The sequence below is a fragment of the Lampetra fluviatilis genome, chromosome 20 (genome assembly GCF_964198595.1).
Source record: "Lampetra fluviatilis chromosome 20, kcLamFluv1.1, whole genome shotgun sequence".
NCBI classification, from domain to species: Eukaryota; Metazoa; Chordata; class Hyperoartia; order Petromyzontiformes; family Petromyzontidae; genus Lampetra; species Lampetra fluviatilis.
Window position 1 is genome coordinate 10,018,616 of NC_136294.1, and position 16,051 is coordinate 10,034,666.

Consider the following 16,051-nt stretch of genomic DNA (forward strand, 5'->3'; position numbering starts at 1 on the left):
AAAGTTTGTAAGGGCTATACAGGGTGGGGGGGAGCTTTGTATGAGTCCAAGCACGCGCTCGCGTAGCGTGCCGGTCTTAGTCCGTGCTCGCTAACCGCTGTGTGCCCCCCTTTCCTAACGATCCGTGTACAGTGCTGAACGGTGGCGTGTGTTCTTGTGCGCGCGCGTCTGTGTGTGGCGTGCCCGTCAGAAATAGCATGGAGACCTACTGCCTGCACATCGCCGAGGACGATGGGGAGGTGGACGCCGACTTTCCGCCGCTCGACGCCACCGAGCCGATCCACAAGTTTGGCTTCAACACGCTAGCGCTGGTGGAGAAGTATACGGCGCTCGAGCAAGCGAACAAGCAGTCACTCTTCGTCAAAATGTACGTCCGCGTGCCCGGTGGTCCGCCACGTGCACTTGTATCAGGCGCATTCACACACGTGGTCACGCTCACCCCTGCCCGGCCGCCGTTGTCTCCCCAGAGCCGATTGTTTACACACCGCACCAGGTACTCATTTGAGGCCGAGTCGACTTTGGGGGGAGGCCCAGGACCGGCTCAGATAATCATCGCCGGCGTTGGCCGTGAGTAGGATTCGAACTCGGGTCTCCGGGTTCGTGGCACAGCGCTAGCTGCTACAAAACTGATCCCCATGCTCACACACATTCACACGCACGCACAAACACGCTTATACTCAAAGACTCCTGTATAGCCTTTAACAGACTCTTGTGGTAACTGCTGTTAGCGAGCACCTATATGAAAGCCAGCCCGACACATGAGGGTGTTGGGTGGCCAGCACCACACGCGGCCACTCGTGTCTTCCCAGTGCTTGATATTTTACACGCCGCACCAGGTATTCATTTAAGACTGAATTGACCTAATGATGTTGGCCCATTGCGGTTTGTAGTGCAGCATGCTGACCACTTCACTACCGCTTCCCCCGCAACCGCCATTCACCACTAAGTGGTAGTGACGTCACCTCAGCTCTTGTGCCGTGATAGGTGTACCTTGAGGCCACACACACACCCACACACCCACGCACTCGTACACAAATACAAAGATGCTTGCAAAGTCGCGCACAACACGCATGCATCAACATACTCGTATGTCCACACACACACACTTACACACCGCATTTGGTTCTGTTAGAGGGTGACCTCTGCAGGGCAAGATCAAGATGTTATCATGGCCCAAACAGCAGTGAAGCAGATGCAGAGCAAGCTGCAGGAGCTATGCTGCTGTGGCTAATTCCACAGTGTTGCTCTCAGAGGATGTTCGTAGGAAAATGCCGCTGGTTGTGAAACTGATATGGAGCACATCTGCCAAAGTTTGGCGCAAAGGCAAAGTTAAAGTGACGCAATAAGCAACATGTTAATGGCCAAATCAAACGGCACGCTTCCAATCTCGTTCAGTCACGGAAGCTGAGCGGGGTTGAGTCTGGATATGTGCTTGGAAGAGCGACCACAATGCATAACGGGTATTATAGCCTGCAGGGCTTCTGGTGAGCAGTACGGCGAAATAAATTGTTGTGCTCTACTTCTACGTTCCCCACATTTATACTCCCTCCCTGCCTTTTACCAACCTACACCGACCAGCATGGTGACGTATGTTGAAGTAACCTCCCAGCTACATGCACGGTGTGGGCGGGGCCCTCATCCAGCAGTGGATTGACAGTGAGCTGTAGATGTTCATGAACGGATGAGCAACATGCTCGTGGGATTACAAAAAGCGGCTTTGGGGGGGCGCAGGGGGGGGGAGACAACCCGGCGCAGCTTTCGCTGAGATCAGATTCGTCCCAAAAACCCAAGCGGTCGGTGTCTGTGTCGCCGCGTTTAACTGTACCATCTCATCACCATTCCCGCGCTGCTCCGGCTCCTTCCCTGGTCATTCTTCTTAATTCCGGAGTTAACAAATCTCTTGCTTCCAAGGTCGACACAAGCTCATTCAGCCGTCTCTGTTGTGACAGGCCGTCACTCATTCGCGCATTCACATACTACTCATGGCCCCCTATTCATTTTTACTTCTTGACTCTTAAACTATTGAACTCCAGGCGTGTGTATCGGTGTGTGCGTGCTCGCGTGTGTTTTTTTTTTTACTTGTGATCTTGGGAAATCTACAATTCTACTTTCTCATTTTTCTTGGAACGTGCAACATTGATGCGTAATACGCTCAAGGTAAATATAATTTTTGTTTTAAATCTTCATTTCACCATTTAAAGCGACGTGTGTTCACTGTATAAAAATATGTTGAATGCATTCATTCCAAACTGGCAAACAAAGGATTCTCTATTTTATTTAGTTGGCATATTACAGACCGATATGATTGCACGAGCAGTCGTATTGCTGCTGGAACTCTCGGACAATAGTATTGGCAGACTTCTGCCGTTCGCTGTGGTTATGTTCCACACTGGAGAATATGCACAGCCCTGCAGCGCGCTCTGTGCGATCTCTGCGTTTCCCATTTCAGTGTTGCTCACACCGTCAAGGTCAAAGTACTCGCTCGGACGAGCATGGGGCAGCAGCGCTCATCCCCCACCACCCATTGGTGCTCTGAGCTAGCGGTGGAAATTCCCCATTCGTATGGCAGGGGGTTAAACCACCTTTTAAGGATGAGGGAGGTCACTCGTCTTTCCACAAGGCACCGCTCGTTTTGTCAGTGACAATTGTGATGTGGCTGAGTCGCCCCCGCCACCGAAATTGGAACTGTTAACCACAGACCACGGCAACGCCGCTTGGTTTTTAATATATTCCAGTGTGGGTGGGTGGTGGGGGGGGGCGGGATAAAAAAAAAATCAACAAAAATCTAAAAAATATGGAAAGAGAGGTGCGTTATGGCCGAGCTCCTCCCTGGTTTAATCAGCCGGGCAAAGGTGACCGCGTTGTGACGCACACCGTGGGCCAGGCACGCGGCCCTGCGACGGCTACAAATGAATGCCCATCCCGAGGGACCAGGAACCAGGTTTTGGGCTCCCGCGGAGGCGAAAAGAATTGGATTACGGCCTCCGAGCAGGGAGCGCATTACGCCGGGGCTCCGTGCCAGAGATCGGTCACCACTTTGGCCGCCTGCAGCAGATTGTTGTTGGCCTCCCGACACCCGCGTGTTTATTTATATTTTGCTTGTGTTTTATTGTTGTTGTTTTTCTGCTGCCGTTGCTTTAAAGTCTTCTTGCTGTGCACGTAACTTATCGTGGACCTTTTGACACGCAAGTGAAATGCGGCTGCCCTTGGCGGCGTGCGATTCGGCTGGAATGGAACACGGGCCACTTTTGTTTCGGCGTTAGAACTGCCCGCTAAAAAGTATTTTCTTTCCGACATGCGCATCGTTCTCGTCCCGCTCGTTTATACGTCGGGGGCACGCGACTTGTGTGTCGTGACCTCCGCGGGAGCGTTTGTTTCCATTTCAGACGCTTGCCTAATTGTGGCCACATTTAGAATCCATGTGAATTATATTGTATTGCTTAGTGAAGCAAACATGACATTCTGAAAATGAAATTTGACATTACAGACCTTCAAAGGACCTCTCTTGCATATAAAGGGTTAACCTTACAGAACCATCCACAGCGCTGTCTTAAGTTGCACAGCTGATTAGCTTGTTATGTGCTTGGAGCAAACACGCACACACAAGTGCTTGTAGAAGGGGATAACACGAACAAAAAAACCTGCATTCGTATTCGAAGCCTACTAGCTGCACTGCATCCTGCAGAGCAGGCGTGTTTTACGTGCACATGATGACGTTGGTGTGCTGCTCCAGCCCTGCCTGTGGATGTGAATGTATGCTTGCTATTCGTCACACCTCGTGGTGTGTAAGATACTGGAAGGGTATTTCATTGAAGGCCTTTAAACACCAAACTAAATTTCCCCCTTTTGTTTTGTCACTTCCAGACTTACCATCGAACATCTAACCTCCGTCTTTCCGTCTCACTGCCCCCCCCCCTACTGGTTTGCGAACGATGCACGTGCAGCAATGTACCCCACAGTGGGTTCTCTCTCATCCAAGTGGATAACCTCAACGTGTCGATGCGGGAGATCCTGCAGAAGTCCATGAAGAAACGCAAGGGAAGCTCGGCCTGGACGGGTGAGTCGACGCCACCGCCATCCGCAGAACCGCCGCCCAGTCTTACGGCGTCCGCTCGAATTGCCCTCCTTTGTCGAACGTAGTTTTGAGAGTCGGGTCCAGCACCTTTAACACCAGGGCTCTACGAAACATTCGGCCGCTATTGAGTCGTGACGTAACCAACACGGTGGCGTGTAGCATCGTATCGACGAGGCTGCATTGTTGCAACTCGATTCTCTGCGCGACGGGTGGCCAAAACATTGCCAGGCCGCAGCGTGTACAAAATTCTCTGGCATGTGCCGTTGACGGGTACTTTAAGATCCGACCGTGTCCATTCAGTGTTCGCTGAGCTGCATTGGTTTCCAAATACATTAACACATTCCTGCGGAGGGAGCTGGTAGGAACGTTGGGTTGCTCGGTTAATGGCCAGGGTCAACGGCGGCCTGGTGTATTCCGCAAATATGGCCGACTGTGAGGGCGGGCACAAGCCGGCGTGAGTAGGTTAAACGTTGAGTTTTATAAGGGCACCACGGGGTGACCAGCCCCTTCCCACCCCCCACCCTCCCCACCCAGCCCCTTCCCACCCTCCCCTCCCCACCTAGCCCCTCCTCACCCTCCCCTCCCCACCCAGCCCCTCCCTGCACGACGGACGGACACAATACTCCCCTGTGGGTTGGTGTAACCAGGAGGTTCCTACCAGTATAAGGTCGCGCTCATTACACACAAAGTGCTTACCACAGATGAACCACAGTCCCTCACTGATCTCGTCAAGGAGCATAAACCTTCACGCAAACTTCGGTCATCCTCGCAGCGGCTTTTGACGAGCCATTGAACAAATACGGTTGCCGCATCGCTGCGACCGTCCGAAATGTTCTTCCTTCGAATATTAGGAAGCCACTGGGGGCTATGCACTTTGAAATTTATATTGAAAACTCATTTCTTTAGAACAGTTTTTTTTGCGTTTAGTTTGTTGTCCTTCCTCCGCACCACCGATTATCACCGGTTGATTATATACGGTGCGAAAGAGGTTCAACATACAGAGGGCACGTAGGCTCATTAACCACCCTCTCTGTAGAGCGGAATGTTGGATATACTGCATTTATATGGGTTTTTTTATATATTAAAGTCCTCTACTTGCATTGTGAAGGATGCAAATTCAACCTCCCGGGCCACATTGTGTCCTCGCCACGCCCGTCCGTAGTTCCGCCCAAAGTCAAGTCAAAGTGACTTCTTCTTGGTTCTTTCGGTAAAGTCACGTAGAAGGGAAATAATAAATAATAATAAAATAAAAATTCTCACGACGTTTCGGCCACAACACAAGCAGCCGTCCTCAGGTGAAGAAACAGAGCTGTCGGAAAGACAGCGTCCCAATGAACACCGCCAAGCTTGGCAGCGTATATTTAAGCTGTGTCGGAGGAGGAGAGCGCCTTGACAAAGTTTACATATCAACAGCGGAATTAAGCATATTGATGGAAAATGCAGATATGGGATTAGTCACTCCTTGTGGAATGTGTAGGTGGTGGGGGGGGTCAAAGTCATATTATGCTCGTGTATTATGTAGGATTACAGTAATAAAGGGAGGGAAACTTTAATCGTAATTTGTGCTTAATTCCGCTGTTGATATGTAAACTCCTTTGTCAAGGCACTCTCCTCCCCCCAACCCAGCTTAAATATACGCTGCCAAGCTTGGCGGTGTTCATTCGGACGCTGTCTTTCAGACAGCTCTGTTTCTTCACCTGAGGACGGCTGCTTGTGTTGTGGCCGAAACGTCGTGAGAATTTTTATTTTATAATGTTTGATTTTTATTATTTTATTATTTCCCTTCTACGCGACTTTACCGAAAGAACCAAGAAGATGAATCCCTGCAGTCACGAAATTCTTAAATCGAAAATCAAAGTGACTTTCTGCTCAAATGAACATTGCGGAGGTGCTCCTCTCTCATAACTCTGAGCCAGTGCTAGAAATTCCACGTTCCTATGGTGGGGGCGAGTATATCCATAGGACGACCGCTGTTGACGTACCCACAAAGTGGTATGCGTTGTATCAACTCTGGAAGGATGATGGGCTGAGTCAACCCCCATTGGAGCGTATCAAAGGAATTCCAACGGTGGTGTCATGTGAAGCGGTCGCTCGTAGAGTTTCAGCATTGTGGGTGGTTGCATTTAATGTCTGGAGTGATGTTGTTTTCCCGAGTTTTTCTATTTTTGGAAGTACAGATTTATTGAAAATAATCACTGCATTTTTTTTGTTTTACTTCAAAACCCATCCACAAATAATTATGAGGTGCATTGACGACTCATAAAGTCAATGTTATGTAATGCTGTGATCTGTCATGTACAGCTGTGCCCTTTTATTTGCCCTTCTCTCGAAATCTGAAAATTGCGAGCAATTTTAACGACAATTTTCTTACGAAACTGCGGGGTTTTTTTAGATTCAGCTTGAGCGGGAATGTTTAAAGGTCATTACGTGTCTTTCGTTAATAATTCTCCGTATTTATTGCTGATTATGTCAAATAAATTCGTGCTTGTGAGAATAAATAATCTGGAAAACAACATCCCTTTTTATCCTATGCAGGTAGATAGAGCTGGTGAAACAGGTGGACATTGTCTGCTCTGTTTCAGCATCATCCACCCACACTGCCTCGACGTAGATGCAATCTGTGTGCACAACCGCTGTCATCCCGTGAATTTTGTGGCGTTGGAGTGAGATTGAACCTCTTAAGTATGTACGTTGAACTTCTTTTGCACCGTACGTAGCCAACCGTGCTAATCGGAGGAGGTGCGGGAGAAGGACAACAAACCAAACACAATAAGCATTCTAAAGAAATGCGTTTGTCAATCGAAAATTCAAAGCATTTCTCCAGTTGCTTGCTCATATCGGAAAGAATTTGCATCCCAGACGGCTGCAGAAGCGCATCTGAAAGTGCATGATGCGGTCACCGTCTTTGTTCGATGGTTAGCCAAAAGCCAGTGCTGCGAGGATGACCAGAATTTGCGTGACGATGGTTTATGCTCCTTGACTAGAAAAGAGATGCCCAACAATAGCTGACGTTATTTTATTCTGGAAATGCCCAATGAGTCTCAAGACACGTTTTCAGGAGGTACCTTCAGTGGAATATTTGTCCAAATATATTTACGAGTATTTGGTGTGAGGAGAAAGTGAGTACCCAGATAAAAAAACAAAAGACAAAGATCTCCCGTTTCGCCTTAACAGACTGTTGGGGCAAGTGCCGTTAGCTAGCACCATATGAAGGTCGGCACGGCACACAACAGGGTCGGTGGTGAACACTACGCCAGTGGCGATGTTTACACATCGCACCAGGTACTCATTTGAGGCCGAGTCAACTTCGGGGAGGCCCAGGACCGGTTCAGATAATCGTCACTGGTGTTTGGCCGTGAGCGGTAATTTAATCCATGTCGCCGGGTTGGTAGCGCAGTGAAATAATCGCTACGCTATCGCGCTCTCCCCTACCCAGATAAATCCACGTATGCACATGCGTACGTACGAATGTGAGAACCAAACTCTGTTTAAATTCCTTCTGTATGGTGGCCTCCTAATCTCTGGAAAAACCGAGAATTGTTTTTGGGATCAAAACCTCCCCATCCTTGTCGTCTACTGGAAATCACTTTTGTACCTCAGAATTCCTTTCACGTTTACCTGCAGTCGGCAACTCTGCTTTGCAGACTTTAAGTTATAAACGCTTTTTCTTTTTTACAATATTACCAACCTCTGCTGTTTTTCACCCAATATTTTTCTGTACGTAATGTGTCCTACCAGCCTTTGTTGTATTCTCTGCTGGTTGTACCGTGATGTGTTGATGCACGAACTTGCCATTCGGAACTTGTCCACGCACAGTCCTTTTTAGGTTGTTAATGCTTTTTTGCCGTAACCAGGTTTCTATTGTGGAACCAGCTCCCCATAAATAATTAGCATTTATTTCCCAATGGGTTTTTTTTACGCGTGCCAAAAATGAAACCAGAAACAAACTAATGAGGGGACTGATCCTCAAAACGCTGTACAGATACTCAATAATCCATTATTCTCCTGGCCACCTTGCATTATGTGGAATAGCTTCAATGAAACTTCATTTCTGTGACATCGACAGTTTTTTTTTTCGAAGGACATCAACTTCCTCACTTTCACCTATTGCTACTTAATTTCATGATCATGGAGAAGTGGTGAGCTGAAAATCACCCCTGGCTAGGATTTGAACTCGTGATGTTCTTCAACTCGGAATCGATCGCTCCAACCACACTCTACATGGCTTGCTCGGTAGAGGAGTAATTTTTGTCAATAATCCCTCACCTGGTTAAATATAGAATGGAAGCTCAATTGATTTACCTCGGTATTTTAATAAATTCGTCATGAGGCTGCCATGCCTTCTGCCAATACAGTACGTTTTGGATTTATGGAGAATATAAATGTGACCACAGCTCAAGACGCTGAACAGAGACATAGACGAATGTGACCAGGGAAAAAAATAGATGTCTTTATTTATATATATTTTAGGAAAGACAGAGGGGCGTAGTAGACTCCTGGGTAGAGAAGGGATAGGGTAGAGTTCTTGTCCAGAAGAGCATTTGTGCTCCGTGGTTGATGGACTCACCTGCAAGAGGGCTTTGTCTAATTTGTTCCACCTTGGGAGCCTTTTTTTTTAAGCCTTCGAGCCGGATGTAATTTGGGTGATTGGCAGGGTGCCCCAGCTGACGGCCTGGTTTCGTGTTCCAATTAAAGAATTCGCAGCTGGAAGGTCATGTCGTCAGGTGACCCGTCGTAAGTTGCCCGCTTGGAATCTCAAGTCCTACCCGTGTTAGACCCTTGAAGCTTATTGTATTTCCTCGCCTAACAAGCCGAGCAAGGCCAATCTATTGAATGAGTCTTGATGAAGGGTGGCATGCCAACGTCATTTTATTTATTATTATTATTATTACGTGGACACATGGATGTTAGCTTGTCTCTGGGCACTAATGTGTGCAGCTTGTGCCCATTGGCATCCCATTGCCGATGGTAACAAGTCCCACAAGCCCATGCTGGGTCTAGTCCTTCGACAGGACAGCCGCTGTTGACTTTCCGCAACCAAAAACAACTAGCGGTTTGTTAAATTTGGCCGAGTGAGCAACTGTTATACGCTCGGATAATGAGTATAAATGGCTTGTTTAAGAAAATTAAGATTTACATTTTGATACATTTGTAGGGGGGGGAGGTGATGTATGGTGTGCGTGCGTGAGCGATACATTAAGGTAATTTATTCTTCGCTCACGCAAGTGCTTGTGGCGCGTCAATTTAATGTGCTGCGAGTGGGCAGGAGTTTGGCGCAGCGCACAAAGCCAATTAGTGCAAAGACCATTACACTGCATCTTCCGTAATAAGGACCTGGCTTCTGGTGTGTGCCGCGTTTCGGTTTAGAGGGGGTCGGTGTCCACAGCGAGGTGGGGTGAACGTTCCCTCCTCCGCCATTCAACGAATCGCCTGCCGCAAAGATGCGCAACGTCGCGTTGGCTCGTCGATTCGAATCGGTTCTTTTACAATGGCAGTCAGTTTTGGACGCTGCCCCAGCGCTCGTTCGAGCTCGTGGAGCTCATGCGTGCGTCTTCCCATTCGCATTCTCGCTTCCCAACCCGTTAGCGACCCACATGTTGGTTTTGAAAAAATATGCACGTAACTCTAGCACGGGCGGTTATTTTTTTTTGCGTTTATTGACGTAGCCGGTTGAACAGAAAAGACGGTGTTTGGAGAAAAAAAAATACCGAGGCTCGCTATTTTACGGCTGTTAATGATGGAATGATCGTCTGGCTTTAAGCTTAGTCCTGTGCTCCTTGAGACAACACGCTCCTGTTGTTATAGTTTTGTAAGAGGTCGGGCAAAGGTGGCGGCTGAAACGTGAGCCCATCCAGGGAGCGCAGACGCACGTTAGCATTCGTATTACTCAAGCTATGTCAATAAAAGCAGCGGGGGGGGGGGGGGAACCCCTATGCCGCTGTTATGTTTATATTTTTCTAAACGATATGTGGGCAGCTAATGGCTTGGACGCGATTTGTGATTGGGAAAACACGCATGTACTGACATGCGAGCGAGCGCGCGCACGCTCACTCGTGCTCGCAAAGACCAGGGATGCCTCTCTTGTAGCTGGTTTGCACTGCTGGAGCAAGTTGTATGCGCGGGCCAGTGTGACGGGGGTGGAGTGGGGCCACGTGGTCGGTCGTGTTCTCAAAGTCGGTGCTGCCGAGGCCGGATTCATCTTGTCGGGAGGCTCAACCTCGGTTCAGATCCCAGTTTCTGACAGCGTTGTGTATCGCGGCGACGAACCGGACGAAGCGCGTAGCGGTCGTATCGCAGTGCGCGGATCGCTGGTGCCACTGCTCCCCGTGCATGTACACACAAGGCGTGCGCACGCACAAAAGTACACAGGGTGACTTCTCGTAAACTTGGCAAGAGCTTCGTGTGTACGCGTTTATACTTTGACAAACGGTGCTGACCTTGCAAGCGGCGGTTTTGGATCGTTGAGACGTTAGTGCAGTCTGCCAATCATCGCATCCCTGCAAATGCACACACGCGTGCACAAAGTCCGTGGTTGAGGCAGCACCGACTATTAAAAAAAAAAATACCACGTCAGCACTCTGTACATTTAAGGGTTATATGGAATATAGTGTTAGATAGATAACCCCACGACTGACACGGGTGTGGTGGGAATGCCATCATCCAGCAGTGGATTGACTAAGGGCTGTTATCTAGGACAATACGTGACCTATGTATGTATATATATGTACTAGCCTTTTACTTGTCCTAGGACGGGTGTATTGCAGTACATTTTAAACTTGCAAGCGAAAAGCAGACCGCGACGTGATATTAATTGCATCAATTCGTGTGCAATTTGTAAGGCTGCGGTGACACAGACCTATTTCATTTTAAGGTTATAATCCCTTGTTCATCACGACGTCCTTTTTACTTCTGTGTCTCAATAGCGTCACGGAGATCGCGTGACGTGAGGGTGCTGTCTATGTAGTGAGGGTTGTAAGTTGACGCCGAGGAGGGGGGAAGAGGCGCCTCGCCCCCCCATGTGGAGTGACGTCACCCGCTAATTATTATGAATGGGCGGGGGGTGTCCCTTTGGAGGACGTCACCTTATAATGATTATTAATGAGGGGGGCTGTTCGATATGGAGTGACGTCACCTGCTCATGATTATTAGTGAGGGGGAGGTGAGTACTCCATATTTAGTGACGTCTCCCGCTCATGATGATTATTAATGAGGAGGGGTGGGGGGGGGACCATTTGGAGGACGTCACCTGCTTATGAATATTAATGAGGGGGGCTGGTCGATGTCAAGTGATGTCACGAGCGTTAAGGACAGACATTCCTGGGTGATTAGAGTAGGTATATGGACACGAACCGTGGCGTTGGCAGACGTTATTGGATCCTGCAATTGGTGGGAATGGGGCTTGGGAGAGCAAAGAGTGTCGTTTTGGTGACAGGAAATGTTTACGTCCCACCAAAGTTGAATGTCCTCCCCACGCGTCTCTCTCCACTGCGCACTTCAAACCCTTGTGCTCGTGGGAGCTGGACGTCAGCGAGGGGTGTGGGGAGGCTCACCGGGCAAGACACGGCGAATTGTGAAACTCGCCCAAATGCCAGCGTCGGCCCCGCGTTGTCCGCTTGCGCGCGCCGGGTCAGATTGAACACTTAACACACGGGGACCGTGCGTACATTGTCGGTCTTTGTTTTTCTTTGGTAGCACGGCAGTGGAAATATTAACTGTGACCATCAACACCCCCACACCCCCCCCCCCCCCCGATACGATGAAGTCATCGGAACAAGTTCTGTGCCACCTGCCTTTGAGTACTGCATCGTGTGAGCGCAAAGCCAAAGCGTGCCTCCCTGCTCGATCGAGCAGTTGTGGTCCATTAGTCCAGAGCAGATATTTCATTTGCAGGTACCACCTGAGGTGGTGGCACAACCATTAGTGCTTCCAATTTCTTTGAAGGCCAATAACAGTGAACTATTTGACAACCACTTGAAATAAGTGGGTTATCAAACGATTTCCACTTATTAGCCACGTAAATAAATCTGTACGACTCCATAAAGTTTTTGCTGCCTTAAGTTGGGGCAATTTATGCTCTGCTGGCTCATGGATTTGCATCGCGGCGGCCGCCTCTATTCCTCTAATGCGATCACGGAGCCGGCGGTGGAAATCCCACATTGCCACGGTGGGGCGGGCGGGTGGGGAGCAGGCAGTCGCCTCGCAAAACAAGACTCCTGTTGACTTCACTCAAAAGCATCGCTCGGTTCTCTATCAAGACGGCCGGATGATAACGTCGATGGGGCCGAGTCGACCCTCCACGCAAATATTTGATCTCCCGCGACCTTCCCCCCCCCCCCCCCCCCACGGCGAGTCTAAAAGTTCCGACCATGGCTCTAACGGAGAGAGAGGGAGACCGCGGTATCGCCGCCTCGAATGCGGCCCACGGAGACGGTTTCGCTGTAATCGCTCCGGCTGGGAATGCGCAGCGGCGTTTGTAAGACGGCCGTATGTTTTGGCTGCGGGCCTGGAAAATAAATGCACCGCGGTTACATTTTATCCCTGGCCATGCCTGCGTTTGCCAGAGTCCGTCGCACAGGTAATGCGGTCCCCTAATATGGAGAAAGGGCCAACGGTGCAAACTCGACGTACGGGGCACGTCGGCTCTGCGTGTGTACGTGCGCCCGTGTCGTCTGAGTGCGCTCTTCTCCTCCTCCTCCTCCGGAAATGAGCGTCCGTTATCAACGTGTCGTCTTTTTTTTGCAAATCGAATGAGTGTCGGAAGGTGATAGCCATGTACAGGCGCATAGACCCTTTTGTCACTCCACTGCTGGATGAGGTCCTGCCCATGGTTGAGTTATTTGTTCATACTTCACCACGCTGGTCGGCACGGCTCGGTGAAGGTGGTGGGGGAGGGAGGGGGGTCCATAGGCAGCGTTGGAACGGTACGCAGTGGATTTTGCTGCTGGCCAGAACGTAGCACAGCTCCACAGCCGCCTTTGACACCCTGGCGTGCATGATGGTCACCCCGTTCCATGTACTATCCAGGCTCTCAAACCTGCTTGGCTTCCGAGAACTGATGAGATAGGGGGGGGGGCTATTACGGGTGGTCGAGGCGATTATAGCCAAAGGCCAATTCTATTCTAGCCTTGCATGGTGTGATGGCAGCGATGTGCTGAAGAAGATACTTATGCCGATGTCTGCCAGCCGCAAGAGGACTTCAGGAGAGACTTGGTATATGGTTGCCGTTCCTCCTCCTGTGTTGGATGAGCCGCAAACTGCAGCGGCTCACGATCCACAGTTTGGTTTTGCATGGCCACGTTTGTACCGCCGTGGCTCACGGAGGAGATGTGCACGTGGGCTTGTCATGGATGTTTTGATGCGGTTGATGGTTCCACCGGTGTTCTTTGAGGACGAGTGCCAAAACCCAGGGGGTGCCATGTTTGGGATGTCGCATGAGGACCATTGAAATGGATTTGTATACCTTCCGAGTGAGTGGATGTATAAGTGCTGTAGTCATCCACACCAGACATCTCAATTCACCACCTTCGTATTGTGGGTCGAGTGCTAAAGTGTCGCCTGGCCCCAGACATCCTTGGGTAACTTCAACAGTAAACCGTCGATATTTTACGAATGCTCGTCAACCCACTGTACAAGCGAAGGCATCGACCATGCCGTGTCTGTCACGGGAGACGTGTAACCGTACTTCATCAAGCTGGTTCATGCGGGATGATGAAGAGGGGGAGGGGGTTAAGGGACATTGAGACCAGGACCGTTTCGGGTGTCCACTCGCAACTGACGTTGGCAAAATGGCCAGAAAATGGGATTTAGGTCGCCGCGTTAGTGGCGCAGTGTGCTAACCACTGCACTGCCTCTCCACCACTTAGAAAATACCCGCAAGTAAATTGTATCAATCAATTACAATCGCTTCGTAAATACCGTTGCCATGGTTTCACTTCATGAAGTGGGAAATACATTTTTGTGACGATAAACAGGAATTAAAATGTCCCACAAAGTGGTTAGAAATGCAGTAGTATTTTTTTTTTAAAGCAAAAACAGCCAGTGTCTCCATGCTAATATACACACTGGGTTAACGCTGTGAAGTCATCCAATTTAGTACAAATTCCACATTCCTCTGGTGGGAACCAAGTCTGTCCAAAGGGTCAACAACCCCTGTGGCAGAAGTATTAAAGGCATACAAGAAGAGGAATGTCGCAGTCCTGGACTTAGACGGGCGATGGGAGTCGGCGCAGCAATCTCCCCACGCTCGCTCGCTCGCTCTCAGTGAACCCTTCTCAGCCCATGAGTCAAGACGGTCGGCTGAAGAGGCTACGGGTACTGACGTGGGCAGCGGCAAGTGGCGTCGCGGAATGAGGGGGGGAGGCTAATGTGTGCGGGGTGAGGGCGCGGGTCGTCGCTATGGCAAAGGCGTTGCGCCGCCGGGCTGTGCGGTCGTCGCAGCGGCGGCAGCGGCCGCGTCGGCTCGCTGCGGTGCGGTGGCCGAGCCACCGCAAGGGCCCCCTTCGTCACCGATGGGTGAATTCGTTTCCCAAGGAGTCGCACGAACAACCCGGCCGGGAGGGACGGGGGGCGGTGGGGGCGGCTTCACCTGCCTTACCTTTGCCGTCGATAAAATAAGTCCACAGTGGTTGCTGTGTGGGGAGACTGACCCCCCCCCCCCCTTTGCCACAGAACCACCAACAGAGATGAGCAACACTGCTGCTTTTTAACACTGATGCCTTGTATAGGGGAGATCGTTGGACTTTTTTTTTTTACTTTTAACAGGGACGTGTAAATAAATATCTGCAATGTGTTTTTGGGTTGGGTGCGTAGTTAGGGGTGACGTCTCAGACGGTTCTTCGGGAACAGAATGGAGGAGCTCGCGTGCGTCAACGCGCGCGGCACAACCTGAAAACACCCCACGGAGATATGCAGCACAACTGCGAAATGCTACGCTGTAGTAGTAGTCCTACGATGTTTAGACCGACATCCCCCCCTTGTGTGCGCACGCATTGTGCGTGCACTGGCATTGTAAACGGTTTTTCTGCTTTTGCCGGCACCGATGACCAGAAACCCCGATGCCGGGCTCCTGTATCTTTGCGGAGCTTCTTTCGCACCGTGCTAATTGGAGGTGTGGGGGCAGGACAACAAACTAACAAACAACAACAGCAGCAGCAGCAGCTGCAGCAGCCGTGTCTGGCACGGCACATTTCATCGCAGTTTAAAAGAACTTCCGCGACATCGGCGTTGCTGCGGGAATGGCCTCCGCTTGCAATCTCGGTCGCACAGCACCGGCATTGCACCCTGAATGGTAATCGGGGATAGAGCGCTGCTCTGGCCTTCGTGTGCGAGCGGCGCTTCCATCAGAGCGCTGCTTCGCACTTGGGAATTAACAGCCACGGGTAGCTTCCAGTCTAAACATAATCGGCATCCAGGCAGTGGTCCACCGCTTGTGTCCAATGGAGATATATATATATTTTTTTTTGTTGCAAAAGGTTACGAATGCTTGGCCTGTCGGTAAAATTTCCACAAGGGCCTTAAAAGGTTCCCGTTTGTTTCCAGCGGCTGTTTTCTTTTTTTACGGCAGTGCTTTGAGCTTTTATTTGTCGCACACTTCGTGAACTACACAGAGGCGTTTGAGTAAATAGTTTTTTTTTCAGGTCGTCTTCAAGACGCCCGGTCTTGCGCCGTATTAACCAAAGGTCACTGAAACGTGCGCGGGGAATGACGATAATTTGTTTACCCGAGGAAGCTTCGCGGAGTCCAGGGTCGTTTTTATCAGGAGAGCCTTGCACATTTTTTTTCACCTTTTTATAAAATGCGAGGATACCAGAGTTCCCCAAGAAATCGCACACATGGGGGAAGAACATTGAATATCTTGCACAAAGACCAGCAAAGCCCGCTTGTTGTTACCACCTTCTGTTGAGGACAACGCAAGTCTGCACAGTGGCGTCGTGAACTCGGACCACGTTCGTACCAACGTTGATTAAAATAAGTACC

The 16,051-nt window shown here is 50.0% G+C and overlaps 1 protein-coding gene across 4 annotated transcripts in view; it reads left to right on the forward strand.

The window, feature by feature from the left end:
• MAPKAP1 (MAPK associated protein 1) overlaps window positions 1-16,051 on the forward strand; it is a 123,377-nt gene that overhangs the window by 64,240 nt on the left and 43,086 nt on the right. For 2 of the 4 annotated variants that reach the window (XM_078865588.1, XM_078865591.1), the window contains 2 exons: window positions 191-367; window positions 3,945-4,057. In XM_078865588.1, coding sequence (XP_078721714.1) covers window positions 191-367; window positions 3,945-4,057 — 290 coding nt within the window. The remainder of the gene's footprint in view (window positions 1-190; window positions 368-3,944; window positions 4,058-16,051) is intronic. The other 2 variants (XM_078865590.1, XM_078865589.1) reach the window with 2 other exon arrangements.